General features: G+C 41.3%; 1 protein-coding gene across 1 annotated transcript in view; it reads left to right on the forward strand.

Annotated features, from left to right (window-relative positions):
• The window catches only part of dync2h1 (dynein cytoplasmic 2 heavy chain 1), a 66,648-nt gene that overhangs the window by 48,786 nt on the left and 1,714 nt on the right, over positions 1–16,148 (forward strand). Inside the window, exons 88-95 of the mRNA XM_079575302.1 lie at positions 1,406–1,510; positions 4,616–4,732; positions 5,507–5,614; positions 8,761–8,862; positions 9,539–9,628; positions 14,357–14,466; positions 14,757–14,838; positions 15,962–16,078. Coding sequence (XP_079431428.1) covers positions 1,406–1,510; positions 4,616–4,732; positions 5,507–5,614; positions 8,761–8,862; positions 9,539–9,628; positions 14,357–14,466; positions 14,757–14,838; positions 15,962–16,078 — 831 coding nt within the window. The remainder of the gene's footprint in view (positions 1–1,405; positions 1,511–4,615; positions 4,733–5,506; positions 5,615–8,760; positions 8,863–9,538; positions 9,629–14,356; positions 14,467–14,756; positions 14,839–15,961; positions 16,079–16,148) is intronic.

Raw genomic sequence — 16,148 nt, forward strand, 5'->3', positions numbered from 1 at the left:
ATAAGCTTTTTTCTTGTTATGTGCACACTTTGCTTCTCATATTTTAATGGCTAAATTTGATGATGATTTCTCTTTTGTCACACCCTGATATTTTGTCTAAATCTGTCAATGATTTTGCCCAGAACGGGGTTAAATGGATTAGTATCTAGTGTACATTTTTATCACCAGTTTTTTTTGAAGGGTTATCATCAAGGTCATCAAGGAAAACTACTGCAATCACAACTGAATCGGTGCCTTAAGCTACATGTTGATGTCACAGAGACAACTCAGGGGCTCCAAAATGCAGCCACTGCACTAGAAATGTGAAATGTTTTTGTAATTATGAATGAACCAACATTTTTTGATTTCAACACTTACTTAAAGCAGTACTAAATAACCTGTTTATCTTTAAAAAATCCTTTCCGTAGTCCCTCTGGGGGTAATACTAGTGTTAATGGGATGATTGGGGGGTCTTTCATCTCCCCCCGATGTCTCTGGCCAGAAAACCACAATTGCAACTTCGCTGCCTTCGGGTCGGATCCACCAATAAACAGTAATGGAATCACGAAGAAGAAGCTAACAGGCTAACGGGCAAAGCTAGCAGTGGGCTAGCGCCACTAAAACAGTATTTACAGCCAAGTTTGAGTGAAAATATTATCTCTATTGTGTAATTGGATGAACAATATCCCTCTCTCCCTTTGTCTTTTCTGTCAGCGTAGTATTTACTCTCACGGACAATTAATCAGTAAAAAAAACCGCAACATCCTACAACACCTGCAGTGGCGCTTAAAGCCTCTCGGGGCATGAGTTACTTAGTACTGCATTAACATCTGGAAATATACATAGGTTGTTCATGATAAATAAACATAGCCTAAATTTTTTTATTAAGGTCAATTTAAAGGTGCATTATGCCACTTTTTTGTAGGGGAAAAAAGTGTATATATTTTTGATCTTGTAGTGACCCAGCAGCTGTTTGAGTGGTCAGCATAGCGCTTTTACTTTCCATCACAGTGGTCTCTAGGACGCTCCAGGACCAATTGTTTGGAAGGTTTTCTCTGCTGACTGACAATCTCACCAGAAAACCTAAAAAACAATTGATCCTGGAGCATTGTAGAGACCACTGTGATCGAAAGTAAAGGTGCCATGCTGATCATTCATACAGCCGCTGGGTCACTACAAGGTCAATTACGCACAAATCTTTTTTTTTTCCGCATAAAAAGTTGCATAATGCACCTTTAAGGTCAATTATCGTCAGTAAGGCCAATAAGTCAATTTGGGAGCTATTTTTTTTTTTCAATTTCGATGTTGAGTTTTGCCCTAGATGCCTTCATAAGACCCGGTAATGACCTGTAAAACCCCGGAGGTCGACTTCAGTACATGTGACTGAAGCTGCATTGTTGTGCCTGACCTGCGCGTGTGCTCCCAGGACTACCGCGGTGTGATCGAGAATCTCCCAGAGGACGACAGGCCGGCATTTTTTGGTCTGCCAGCCAACATCGAGAGGTCCTCCCAGCGGATCGTCAGCTCACAGGTGCACACGCACACTCTCCTGCACTGTTGCACATACAGAAAAACACAGGCTGCTTCTTATTTCCACCTCAGCCAGGCGTGCAAACAGATAGACACGCACAATACTGGAACCACAAAACACTCTTGACAGGGCGTTAACTCTTTCTAACTCCTTCTATCTCTATCTAACTCCATTTGATATTTTTCTTCTTGTGTACATTTCACTTACACATGTGTGTCAGGCATTGTGTAACATAGACAACAAAACCTCCCATTTATCCGTTTTAGTCCGTGAAGACTGATGAAACTCAAAGCAACTCAAAGACGTCTAGTTGAGTGGAGCTTTGGGCTTTTGGGGCTTTGCGCACTTCAAGGAGCAAAACATGAAAGATATGTTTTATAGTTTATTTGTAACTTCAGGCTTTTGTTGTTTGAAAGTGACAAAAAAAAAAAACTTTTCAGTCCAATTAAAGTTGCGGATTTAGTGTCACCAAGAGTCGGGAGAGTCCAGTCCGTTTTTTTTTTTTATGAATACACTTTTTGTCTGCCAGCGATACAAAATATTAATTGTTAAAAGGTAATTTCAATGGCGCATCGTCTCCTTGTATCCAAATTCTGGGATCAGTATTCAGTTATTCCACACTCTTCAGAAGTTTTTAACGAATCTGTGAGTGCGTTCTGTCCTCAACCATCTCGCTGACCCTTACAAGCTACTCCTAACGCTGTGGCTTAATGCATTTGTATCGTCTCTATGTGGTCTGCCCATTACAAAATCCTCCCACGTGAAGTCCCTGAAGGCCACTTGTGTGTGCACAACGCTGCCTACCTATTCCTCTCTCCCTCTGTCTGCCTCCCTCTCTCCATCCTTCCCTCCCTCTCCAGTCTGAGGATCATTTGTCACTGTCACTTTGAAGCTTTCTTTCTCACTGTGTGTCATTGTCCCCCTTAATGTATTCCCCTGTCTCTCCCTCAAGACCCCTGTCAGTTACACACAGGCATAACCGAGCTCAGCAGACGGACACTGGCTTTGGTAGATGAGATTGCTGTCCCTTTAGAATAATCAATAAAATCTATGTCGCTGACCTGGAAGATCACGCTCTGGATAAAGTTTGCTCTGCGGCATTGTGTGTTTTATAGCCGTAATGGAAGCACATGGGGGGTGTTAAGCAATGGGGGTTTCTTGTTCATAAGTATTGATCCACTAAAGAGACTCACTGATCTTTCTTCAGGGGAATGATACAATAGACTTGTAACTTGTACTTTCTGAGCCGTTTTGCTTTGCCGTTCTGTGGTCCCAAATGCCGAAGAAAATCAGAAGTTTGACAAGAAGACAATCTCAATCCACTCGGGGCGTCGTTGACAAGTTTTTTTACTTGCTAATTCAAAAAAGTACAGCTTGATATGTTTTGTTTTATTTTGGAAATCCCAAGTATTTACGAATAGCAAATCGAAATGATTTACTTCTTGTTTGGGAACGTTATGATATTTTCCTTCGTAGCACATGCCGTGACTGTTGGTCGACATCTTTCAAGATCCCTAATATATTTAAATTCCCGCGTGTAACTTTGAGCCCCAATCTATTTCAGCTCTTCATCCTGAGCTGCCCTCATTTCACCGCTGTCAGGTGAAGTTTGAGATTAGCGATCAGGTTTTTATCCTCCCCTCCCGTGTGCACCCCCCCCTCCTCCCATCTCTCTCCCTCTCCTCTCCCTACTTCACACACACATTCCTCCGCTTTCCCTTTTCCTCCTGAGCAGAGAAGATAAAGCAGGTGTTAGTAAAGAGTTCTCTTGGACCAAATGAAAGTCATTTATCAGACACTCTGCCTTCCTCCCAACACACACACACATACTGAGAAAAAGGCGCAGAACCTGACCAGTACACAGGCGGCGCAGATAAAAGCCCCATCCAGCACTATGCGCCTGAAGCTAAGCGTGCCTGATTAGGTGTGTAAGGAGCATTTGGGCTTTTCTCCTTTGTAATATTTGGGGACTTGAAGGTGTGTAGCCGAAAGAAGGGAAGGGGATTTTCACAGACACAAGTCACCCCAAGCGCTTCACAAGGGGGCAATTATATTTACTCACGCCGTACGGGCTGGGGATTTGTCATTAGGGTTTTGCAAAGACAAGCTGCGTAATAAATTGTGTTAATGTAAAAGCTGCAAGCTCTTATCTGAAAAGTGGAAGCTCGAAAAGAGAAATAGATTTTATTCAGTCAGTCGTAAAGTAAAGTGATGAGAGACTTTGCATATTCAGATTGTATCTATTACAATTCTCTTAACAGTTATTGCTTTCAAATTACTATTTTTATCGACCCGTGATGACCTTGTCTAAAGTTTCATTCCAATATACAAATGCAATAAGTCAATTCAGTATTTACATGACTGCTTACCGCTTTATCACACCCCCAATGTTAAGTTTAGAGTTAAAGGGACATTTCAGGATTGACATAGGGCCTCCTAGTCATCCTAGTGCTGTTGATTTCTGGAGATATATAAATTTTTTTATTCATACAGTCCTTATATTTGAAGAGTTTAGTAGTGCTAGGCTAGTGCTAGGCTAGCGCATGTCTATGGTAACTAGTAGCCTGCATTAAAAACCTCTTCAAAATCATTGGATAGTCCTCCAAACGTTGCCATATCTGATTTGTAGAAAGCTCCTTTGTGAATTCCATGTGTAGTTATGGCGGCCCCAGGTAAACAAACTACTGTAGATCCGGTAACCTAGCAGATCACTCCGCCGCTGCATAGTTTACAATCAGGAAGCTGATGCTGCTCAAAGATAAGTTATTTTAAATGCAAAATGGTAATAGTCCAAAAGTTACTCAGTCAACACAGACGTTTATATCGGTCGTCTGGTGTTATAAGTGATTTGCCTCAGGTGCACTGTGCTTGGGTTAGACTGTTTTTAATGCAGGCTACTAGTTACCATTGAAATGCACTAGCTTAGCACTAGCCTAGCACCACTAAACTCTTCAAATATAAGGACTGCATGAATTAAAAAAGAAATAGATCTCCAGAAATCAACAACACTCTGGATAACTAGGAAATTAGGCCCTATGTCAACCATCTTGAAATACCCCTTTAAGAGTTTAATATTCAGATCTTTCTGTGCGTCTTTGATCTTAGGTTATTTCCCAGCTGCGTGTGCTCAGCCGCTCCGTAGCCACAGGGTCGAAGTTCGACAGGGAGCTGTGGTCCAACGGGCTTTCTCCGATCCTCAACTTGTGGAAGAAGCTCAACCAGGTCAGTTTGTCTTTTACTTTTGCACATCTCTCTTCTTTGCGCTTCCAGTGGTGTTTTTTCTTTTTTTCCTTTTTTCCAGCTCATTTGCATTGAAGCAGTTTGAAGCTAAATATAAATGATCTGTTTAATTGAGCGTTGTGCCAGGTAGTCACTGGTTTGCGTGGTCATACAGTCACGCTCTCTGCAGTTGCTTGGAGACCAGCACCTTTTCAAATCACCTCCACCGTTAATAATTTAGGAAGCACACTGTATTTCTGTTGTCTCGACTGTTGGTATTTGTGCTGTGACACATGTTTCACTCTCGCTGCCTCTGCCATTTAGTATTTTATTACATATGGTTAAAATGTTGCAAAGATTATACTTTATTTTTTTATCAACATTGCATATTATCAAAAATCCTGCATATTAGATGGCCCCAGTAATGGCAGACGGTATTGTTTGTTCATATTTATTAGCATAGCTGCAGTGGAGAATTATTCTACAAGTTGTTTTCTTGTTGTCTCATTTGTCTCAATTTGTCTCCACTGCTCTCGCGGTTCCAGCCTCTATTTTCCAACAATGTCACATAAAAGGAAATGGGACGGAGGAATCGTTTGAATTTTAAACAAACGGCTTTGAATTTTAAGTTAAAAAGATATCCTTGTGTTGTTATGAATTGCATTAAACTGTGACTGAAGTGAACAATTAGGTTTAAGATTTACAACAACAGCGGATAACCCTGTCCCTGTGTTTAGATGTAAAGAGCTGCCTGACACAGTATTGTTTTCCCCCCAGGGCTCTGCTCTGCTCCACCAGAAGGTCTCCCCTCCAGCAGAAGGTCAGGGCTCTCCGGTCATGTCATTCATCGCCCTGGAGGAGTTCAACGCTGTCCGCCTGATCCAGGTCTGTCAGATAACACTCTGCTGTGGGGGCAGCGCTCGCAATGAATGCCGATTACCAACTGTTTGTGCGTAACTGTTTTATCTGTACACGGTGTACCAAAATGTGGAGGGATTAAATCATGTGCCAATAATGATGAACAGCGAATGGCGGCCTCACTGGCTCGGAAAGTTAGTCTCACTATCTGAATGTTTAAGGGACAGATGTTCCAATGAAACAAATGAGTCGGAAAAGGCACAACGTTGTTTTTATGGTTGAACAGACCACCAATAACAATACAAACTGATGGGGATTTGATTTTACACATAATCTCCTCGGGAAGGGGGTCCGATGTTGAAAAAGGTGACCCTATGAAAGCCTGAAAATGCCGATATATTAAACAGTACCTGTCCTGGGCAAAGTACCCCTTCGTTGCCATCTGTAGGCACGCATTATGTCCCCATGATCACTCTATAGCGCTCTCGTGAGAGTTTTTAGCGGCCACTTTAAAGCTGCATTATGCAACTTTTTATGTGGAAAAAAAAGTTGATATCTGTGCATATTTTACCTTGTAGTGACACAGCAGCTGTATCAGTAGTCAGCATGGCACCTTTACTTTCCATCACGGTGTTCTCTAAAACGCTCCAGGATCAATTGTTTTGTCGGTTTTCTGGCGAGAGGGTCCGCCAGCAGAGGAAACCTTCCAAACAATTAATCCCTGAGCGTCCTAGAGACCACTTTGATGGAAAGTAAAGGCTTCTCATGCAGCCGCTGGGTCACTACAGGGTCAAATATCAACTTTTTTTTCACATAAAAAGTTGCATAATGCACCTTTAAGAGCTTTGACAGATGAGACAATGGACGCTTTGTGTGCGTTAGATAATGCTAGGATAATAATAATAGGAAAGTTGAGGTTAGTGTAAAAGGTGTCTAAGTTCATGAACCCTGGAAAAATGACCATCTTAAATGAGAATGACTTAAAATCGCTTGAGTAAATGTTCTTTATGGTACGGCCTTTACATTTAACCTCTTAACTGAGTGCATTTTCTCCAGTTCGGCTTTACCCAAATCTGAAAGCTTCTCGACTGGAGAGCAACCGTGTAATGCCTCATTTGATCCTAACTTTTTGTCACATTTTGGAAGCATTTTTGCCATGTTTTTGTAGTTTTTTGTCATGGTTTTATCGCTTTTTTTTAAATTATTGTTGCTTTTCTAGCAAGTTTTTATTGCTCTTTTATTGCTTCTTTGTCACATTTTTGTGTCTTTGCCAAACTGGAGAAAATGTGCTCAGTTAAGATGTTAAATCTATTATAGAAAACGCAATCTCAATGGCCGCCGCCTGGGCGCCTCCATGTTTATTTCCCATACCGACTTTGAAGCTAAGCAGGGACGGGCCTGGTTAGGACTGGGATGGGAGACCGTTCCTTGGAAGCTAAGCAGGGAAGGGCCTGGTTAGGACTGGGATGGGAGACCGTTTGGGAACACCTGGAAGCCTGGCGACAGTAGTGAGTTTGTGCGTGGTTGGTGCTGACTGTATTCCGTCTCCAAAGCTTTGTCTCCGAAAAAAAGTACACGCAAAACATTGCCCAAAACCTGCTCAAACACGAGCCTCTAATCAAACGCGCTGCTCCGAGTGATTTATCCTCCGTGTGAGTAAAAGCGAAAATGAAACTACCACTTAACGAGCGCATGGCCTGCACTGCGTAGTTTTTTTCTTTTTTTTTACGTTGCTGCTGGACCATTTGTTTTCTATTTTGCTTTCACGTATTTTGAGCCCAGAGGTACATTTGATTCTAAAGCAGCTTGGAAAGCATTGCCAATTTTTAGGTTATGAATACTGTCTAACAACGATCATTAGGCTATTTCATTTCAAAACCTACTTATTATTTTTTTGATTGTACACTACCGTGATGCACCAAACCACGGGTCCTGCACCGTGAACCAAACCGTTAGAGCTGAACCCCTAATATTTATCCATAATTATTCCACTGTCTCTTGAATTCTATTCCCTGCGTTTAGCGAACATATTGTCGTTGTAGTTAACAAGAAAGGAGCACGGGTGCATCAAACACTCCAATTGCAGTTTGTTTGAAATTATTTTTAGCATTCATTATTTTACACATTTGTAGTGGCCATAGTTTTTGGAATGGGTTGGGAACCACTGGTCTACAGCTGAACTGTGTGATGGGTTGGACATTTCTTTGTAATCACTCATAATCTCAGATTATCAAATGTGGAGACTAGCGAGGCCCGGCCAAAGGCCGGGTCTCAGCTAGTATTATTATATTTCACTTGAAATGAATATTCTGAATTAAGAAGAAAATTGCTTGTAAGAGGTTTCATCTTCTTTAAAGGGACTAAACAGAGTTTAAATGTGTTAAAATTATGTATTTTCCTCCCCCTACATGTTCCAGCCATGTCCTAATGTATAGAATGAGCTCAGACCTGTTCACCACAACTGCCTCTAAAATCCTGCACTCTCAAAAAGTTGTTTAGAAGTCATGCTGGAGCTTAATATAGAAGCTGCAGTTACGTGTAAGACCTGAGGTGGCAGTAGTGAGCATTAGTCCCTTTAAGACCAGATCAAAACAATTAAAACTTTAGATTTTTATTATTCTCTTTCCAGTGAATCCACTACATATATTTCCCCTTATCACTTGCCTTAACCAAGCACATTTTCTGAAGTTTGGCAAATCTAAAAGCTTCTCGACCAAAGAGCTTATAGCGTTTAGGCCTCATTTGAAAGCTCAGACCTACTAAACTAATGTATCTTTTTTTTTAACCATTTTTCTCGTGTTTTCATAGATTTTTTTTGTCGTGTTTTGTCACTTTTTCTGTTGCTTTTTCATCACTGTTTAGTCATATGTTTTTGTCGCTTTTTTATCGTGTTATTGTTGCTTTTCCGGCACGTTTTTTTCTTTTAGATTTGGGGAAAGCTGAACTGGAGAAAATGTTCTTGGATATGGTGTGGGGTAAGGGGTTAAGAAAAAATAAACAACGGTCTAGGCTTTTAGTCTAGCTTTTAGTCTAGTTCCTATTGAAATAAATGAAAATGCGGCGAAAAGGTTTGGAAACGTTTGATGTGAAGATTTTGTTTGATGTTGACAGTCAAGAAGAATACATGAAATAGGATTACACTGTTTCAATCTTGAATTCTTACACATCAACAGAGCATCCATCAGTCACTGGCTGCGCTGAGTAAAGTCATCCGAGGGACACAGCTGCTGACTCCCGAAGTCCAGAAACTGGCCACGGCGCTGCTCAATCAAGAGGTAACGAACTCCTACTTCTGCGAGATTCTATAATGCCACAGAATTGCCACTTTACTAATTTCTGCTTATACCGGGAAAGGGATTTAATTGTCTAAATGATTGTGATTTGGTAAATAATGACAGTGATCGGGGAAGAGAAGATTGTAGGATCTGGAGAAAACAAGCGACTATTTGTTTGTGTTGTAACTTCCGGGCATGTTGACAGCTCATAAACCCACACATTTTTCCAGTCATTACCTCCCACTAATGTGTATTCATAATCATAAGCACAATCATAACAGTGTCTTATGGTGCGAGCGCGCAAACAGTTTTCTCAAGTTTTCTTCATTTTTCATTTGAATTTGTAATTTCACCAGATGAAGGACAAGAAAGAAGGAGCTGAACTGAAGCGACGTGTTAAATAATTCAGTTATTCTTATGATAAATGGCAGGAGATTGGTGAGAGCAGTTGTGTTATAGTCTGCTCCATCGCCTCTCTGCTCGGCTGTGAGGAAAACTATTTGGCAAGGACCTAAGATTTATAAACGGGAAGGACAAATGTAATGAAAGATAGTCGTTTTTTTCAATTAGGCTTTTTTTTTGGACATAGTTCAAGCTTTGTATATTAGATGTGGGGCAAGAGAAGGGAAGTGCTCCTCTTTATGATTTGCTCTTACATGCCATGTTTTTGTTTCAGTGTCCCCTAACGTGGCAGAGTAAATGGGAAGGACCTGAGGAGCCGATGCAGTATCTCAGAGCAGTGGTGGCACGAGCACTGGCCATACAGGTAATTTATGGCACATATACAGCAATAATGTCAATAATGGATCGGGTGAGCAAACCGGTCTTTCATAACACAATTAAAAGGGACATATATACACGATGCCCGTCAAAAGTTTGGACATTTTTTATGAATGGCATTTTTTTTCAACACTATCAACATTGTGGGATTCTCATTGAAGACATTAAACTATAAAATAGGATTTTGAAACAACTGAGAATATGTTTTATATTTTGTTTTATATTTTAAATTCTTCACAATTGCCACCCTTTATTCTTGCCATTTATAAGGTCGTCTGTGAAGTCAAAACCACTTCTGGTGACTACATCGTGAAGTCCATTTAGAAAATGTCAAAAGTTTGCTAAGTAGTAATCAAAGCAAAAGGCGGCTTTTTTAAAGAATTTATGGCAACTTTTATTGTTTAAAGCTGTGATTCTCAAGTGGTGGGTCACAGAACCATTTTCAGTGGGTCGCGAGCCTATACATTTTTTACAAATATTATTTGCCATCTGAAACTGCATAGAAACACTTTAAGCAGTAACTAAGTAACTCATGCCCCGAGAGGCCATAAGCGCCACTGGTGTCCTATCATGTTGCTTTTTTTTACTCATTAATTGTCCGTGAAAGTAAATACTACGCTGACAGTAAAGGCGAAGGGAGAGAGAGATATTGTACATCCAATTACACAATGGAGATGATTTTTTTCACTCAAGCTTGGCTGTAAATATTGTTTAAGTGGCGCTAGCCTGCAGTTAGCTTTGCCCGTTAGCCTGTTAGCTTCTTCTTTGTGATTCCATTAGTGTGTAATGTAGGCAAGAAAGCTGCAATTGTAGTTTTCTGACCAGAGACACCAGGGGGAGATGAAAGACCCCCTAATCATCCCATCAACACTTGTCCCCAGAGGGACTACTTAGCACTTCTTTAATTAAGTAAGTAAGTAAGTAAGTAAGTAAGTAAGTAAGTAAGTAAGTAAGTAATCTTTATTTATGTAGCACCTTTCACAGGCAAAGCCCACAAAGTGCTTCACAACACAGTTAAAAGCAGAAATTACATACAATATAAAAAGGGGTCAAAACAACACAGAAATCATAGCAGCCCAAAAGTAGCTAATTAAAAGCTTGAACAAATAAATGTGTCTTAAGTTCGCTTTTGAAAGAATCAACAGAGTCAATAGAGCGCAAAGAGGGTGGAAGATTATTCCAGAGCCTGGGAGCAACAGCCTGGAAGGATCGGTCACCTCTAGTACGAAAACTCGTGCGTGGAACCTTTAGCAGATTCTGATCCACAGACCTCAGAGCCCGCGGGAGCCCAGGGGTGTAAGGCTGGACCATGCACGGCTCTGAAGGCTAGAACCAGAACTTTAGACTTGATCCTAAAGGACACTGGCAGCCAATGAAGCTGTTTTAAAATAGGGGATATGTGGGTCCTCCTGTTTGTGCGGGTCAGATTTCTCGCTGCAGAGTTTTGCACTAATTGCAGTCGAGAGAGCTTAATCAATGTTATTGGGTTGTTTTAGTCATAATTTCAGTCTTAAAGACATATCTACAGCTTGTTCAATAAAACCATGTGAGGAAAATACACATTTTGTCATAAGTTATATGACAAATTACATTTTTATGTCAGAATTGTTTTTGTTTTTTTAAATTATCGCCATTGTTAGTGAGCAGCTTCACAAACAAGGAATTTTTTTCAGTTCAATCGTGCAACATGAAACATAGAACATTTGATAAGTGACTATAAAAACTCTAAGACTGTAAGGACATGCATGAAGTAGATTTAAATAAAATATGATAAAGACAACAATTTGACACAGAACAACAGCGTGAATGTATTTACAGACATGCAGGTGCATTAAGTGTCAGCAGCATGCGGCTTGTCATCCTTGGTTAATGGTGAGCCGGCCGTACCACTGGAGAACCACTGGTCTAAGGCATAATTCCATATGTGTTCATTCATAAATTAATGCATTCAGCGAGAATCTAAAATGTAAATTATTATTGAACTGAAAGAAAAAAAAGAGTACATGAAAAAGCATTTCCAAACTTTTGACTAGGGCTAAAAGAAATTTCCAAATCACCTTGAGCTCTTCTCGGCTGTTGACCTCTAAGTTTTAGTGAACTATTCCAGATAACGGCTTGTGGTTGATAATAAAAGGTGGCGATTGTACAAAAGCACCAGCTAGGTGTGGGATGCTTTTGCCCTTGCTCACTGCCAGGAAATGAAGGTTGTTGTGTGGCTAAAAGGGCCGTTCAGCTCCTCTTGGCTCTGTCTGACTGTACGCCTACCTCAATATGCTCCGGCAGTCTGGAATGCACATACAGACTTTTCTGAAATGATGTATTTTTATGCGAGTTTGATGCATTTCATTATTGGTGTGGACTCTGCTTCCTGCGCCTGGCTGCTCTACCCATCTGTTTGTATGCGCTCCTGCCATCTCTCATTACTTTCTATCTACCTGCCCGGGCCTCATCTGTCTTCAATCGTGCCTATTTGGAAGCGCTGCTGTCCTTACCTGTCTTTTGGTGCCATTAGAAGTGAGTGATGTCGCTGTTAGCCGAGTGTCACTGTTCTTCAGGGCTAATCGGTCTAATAAGGCCGGCATGGACCAAAGCAGCTTCTGCCGCTTCTGCTCCTGTGTGAAAGCCCTCAACAATGAAAAGCCAAGCAGCCGAACGACCTTGAAAACGCACACAATAATGTACACACACACACAGAGCTGCGCCGCTCACTGGCTCCTTGTCTTGTTATCGGCCAAACACTCCAATGTCCATGCTTTTTCCTCTCGGACTTCCGCTCATCTAAATGTATCTCTCCAAGCAGCGCCAACCGATGCTGCGATTGTAATGACTCCATTTATAATCAAGATGAAATCAAATGTTTGCCTTTTTTTTTTGTCATCAGCGGTTTCTTCCAGGTGACCTCCAAATCCTCTGGTTTCTATGGTAATTTGGAGAAGTGCCTATGTGTTTTAAAAAAAGGACTGAATAAATAAATCAACACTTCAGCTGAAGGTGTGCTCTCACAATATAATCTGTCACCGCTCCCAGACGGGCTCATATCCTGATAAGCTCTGCCGCGTGGGTAAAGGTTCAGTGAACCCACTGACTCGAAAATATGCATTTGGAAAGGAAAAAAGAACAAACAAAAAAAGGAAGAGTGGTAAAAATATATAAATGAATGTCACAAATAAGTCTTTCTGGATGATTCAGAGCTTGTTGTAATTACTCGAGTTTGATAGCATTTTACTGCTCATAATGTGCCATTTATCTGTTGAATAGTTTTTTATGGTGGCAATATGTTTTGACGTCCTCAATTACTGGATATTTATGGCCTGTGTCAGATTAATGTCTATCAATGACAAACTCGACGCTTTAAAGAGGGATCTCCTGGTTCAAGGCCAATTCATCTATGAAAACACTGGCTCTTGTAATTCACCACAGAAAATATGTTTATGTTCGTTGGGAGGTGAGTGAGTGCGCTCTTGGTTGTGGTTGAAGAGTCTGTTGGCGCAGATGTGGACAGCTGTGCTTTTTTCAGTCTATTCCCAAGGTGCCGACATACTGTATGTATCAGTGCCCGTGTGAAGTGCTTTGTGTAACTTGTGCCATGTAAAAAGTACAACGCAAAAATACGATTTTCTTTCCTTTATTTTTCTTTTCCTGCTGCTTTTGTGAGTTACCATATATAAATGTTTGTGTAAGCTCTTTGTCATCCAGGATTTCTCCTACATTGTTTTTTGATCAAATGAGTGTATGAGGAATCTTCAAAGCCAAGAATCCAAATAGACTGTATTAGGCAAGGCATGTTTTATACTGCGCATTTCGTACACAAGGCAACTCAAGGCGCCTATTAAAGGAATAGGCCATTTTTGAATACGTTCTTACCTGAGCTTAGACGAGTTGATGTGTACCTGTCTGGTCTTTACACGTGCGCTCAGTTATGCAAACAGAGCACAAAAGCCTCTCCTTCCACTCCTCTATGGACCTAAACGGGAGTGAAGTTAGAAGCAACCAAGCTGTTCCACGTTTTCCCTTTTTAAAGGGGCTAGATGCAAGTTTGCCATTTTATACTCACTACTGCCACCTCAGGTCATACATGTAGCTGCACCTTCTATATTAAGCTCGCGCATGACGGCACTTGGGACCCGAATTAACACCTTTTTGAGTGACAGTGCAGGATTTTAGAGGCAGTTGTGGTGAATATGTTTGAGGTCATTCTACACATCAGGACATGGCTGGAACATGTATGGAGAGGAACATAATTTTTAAACTCCGTATAGTCCCTTTAAATATGGTTACATGAGTAGTTACACGATCCAAGTATAGTAACACAAAGTTAAACATGTCGATTTTAGAAAAAGGGGTACTATATTGGATAAAAAGGGGTACTATATTGTAAGGCGTAATAACACTGTAGGAGAACTTAGACACCTGCGTGATATCTTCACTTACTGCGTCCTTGACTCTCAGGGGGAAATGTTAGGTCCTGTTTAAAAAAAGCATACAGGCATATGTGCTTCATGAGGACCAAATTGAGAAGGCCTCCATTAACAAACCTGTTTCCACTTTTGGAAGCTAAAAATGCCAATGAATTTTTATTATTGCGCATTGATCCACTAAATCTCTGGTGTGATTCATGTGCGAGTCTGATTTTCTGCTTGAGTAATGTGTTATCTCAAAGCGCTGCTCATTTGTTACATTTCGGATGATGAATGTGCAGCGTGTTTGTGTTTAGAGTTGGGTGGAGCGCGCCGGCAGACAGGCCCTTCTCTCTGACACGCTGGATCTATCCGAGCTCTTTCATCCGGACACCTTCCTCAACGCTCTGAGACAAGAAACTGCCAGGTAAAGCGTCAACACTCATGGAGTTCCTGCTTTTTTGTGCTCTACCAACTCAAAATCCCTATTAGGCATTTGTAAAGCATTTACCTAATTTCTTAATCATTCCTACTGTGCTGCTGATATGCCATACACAGCAATGGTGTGCAGGGTTACTATGGCAACACCTATGACTGCCAAATGTTAAGGAAAGCGTTGTCAATATTTCATAAATGATGAATAACGTATTTACCAAGGCTTTGATTCTTATTATGGAGGTTTACCAAGTTATTGTTATTTTGTTTTTGTCATTTTAGAACGATGGGGTGTTCAATGGATAGTCTGGTTTTCGCCACTTCGTGGAAGACCCAATTTTTACAGGCCAAGCTTCAAGTCAAGGTAAGATCGCACACAAAATCAGTTGTATCAGTTCGTAGAAGAGTATTCGAATCCCTGTATTGCAATGGTCTAAGAAGCATTTACCAGTTCAAACCGCAGCACTTACTGTGATGGTGAGTGCTGAGTATGACAGTACAAACAATGTATAACATTTTAGGCAAGCTAACAAGCTAACAGCTACCGGCTAAGTTATTTCCAGCAGGCACTTACCTACAAGAGTTTATGCAATTCTTATAACCTGGCCTTTTGTCACCTTTATGTTTTGGCCGCCCTCTGCTGCCTTCTTCAGTTTGATCAGCTGATGTAGACAGATTTTGGCACCGTCTCCCTACTTGAGCTGCTGCTCCAAGTAGAAAGACGGCGGCGAATGAAAGCGCCATCTGCAGTCCGGCTTCTTCTGTGTGAGAAAGCCGGTGTGTCCCCCCCCCCGGTCCCAGTTTGGATCAGAGAAGCCATCGAAAGTCGGGAGGACATGTACAGCCAAGCTAATATGTAATCAGACATATTAGCTGTAAGCGTTTACCTGCTTGTAGACACCCTGATTGCCGCTCATATCATGCATGCCGCAGAGAGAGGACAACAGATGCCACATCACACTGAGCAGGAAAAGGCAGACTCCGGATGCACTGTGATTAGAAAATAATGGACAGACTAAAGCAAGGACCGAATATAAATGCTGCTGACGTCAATGAATATTTGTCATCTCCGTTGAACTCGACTCATGTTAATTTAAGTCATATTACAAAAAAAGTTGTGATGGTCGGTGTAAAAGCCCGACTAAAGCATGATATGGAACCAATACAAGTTTCTCCCTAAATAGTTGAGCGTTAGTGTGAAGTAAATACAGTTGAGGACAAGCGAGCTGTTTGCACACCCAGATTATAGTTGTGTGTGATGCCAGTGCTGTCTTTATTGTGTGGCCTACTGAGGAAATCCCTGAGTCATTGTACTCTATTCCCCCATGTAAACACTCCCTCTTATGTACTCAGTGCCTGACATGCCAGCTAATCCGCTGCCCTACATTTCCCTTTTTAGTGCGCTGCCTCTTTTAGTCTTCAGTCTGCAGAGTGGATATCGACCTTGTACGTATTACAGCATCCTTGGTAACATCTTGATTTCACAGGTGGGGGGTCTGCAGTTGGAAGGCTGTAGCTTTGACGGAGCTCATCTCAGTGAGAACCAGCACGACTCCCCGAGTGTGTCAGCCGTGCCTCCCTGTCACATGGCCTGGGTGCCTCAGGTATTTGTGTCCAAAGAGTGCCATACAAATAGTGAGCTCCCAGGACGATATCGCTACTTGTACTGATGTT

This window comes from Gobius niger, assembly GCF_951799975.1.
Source record: "Gobius niger genome assembly, chromosome: 1".
Lineage (NCBI taxonomy): Eukaryota > Metazoa > Chordata > Actinopteri > Gobiiformes > Gobiidae > Gobius > Gobius niger.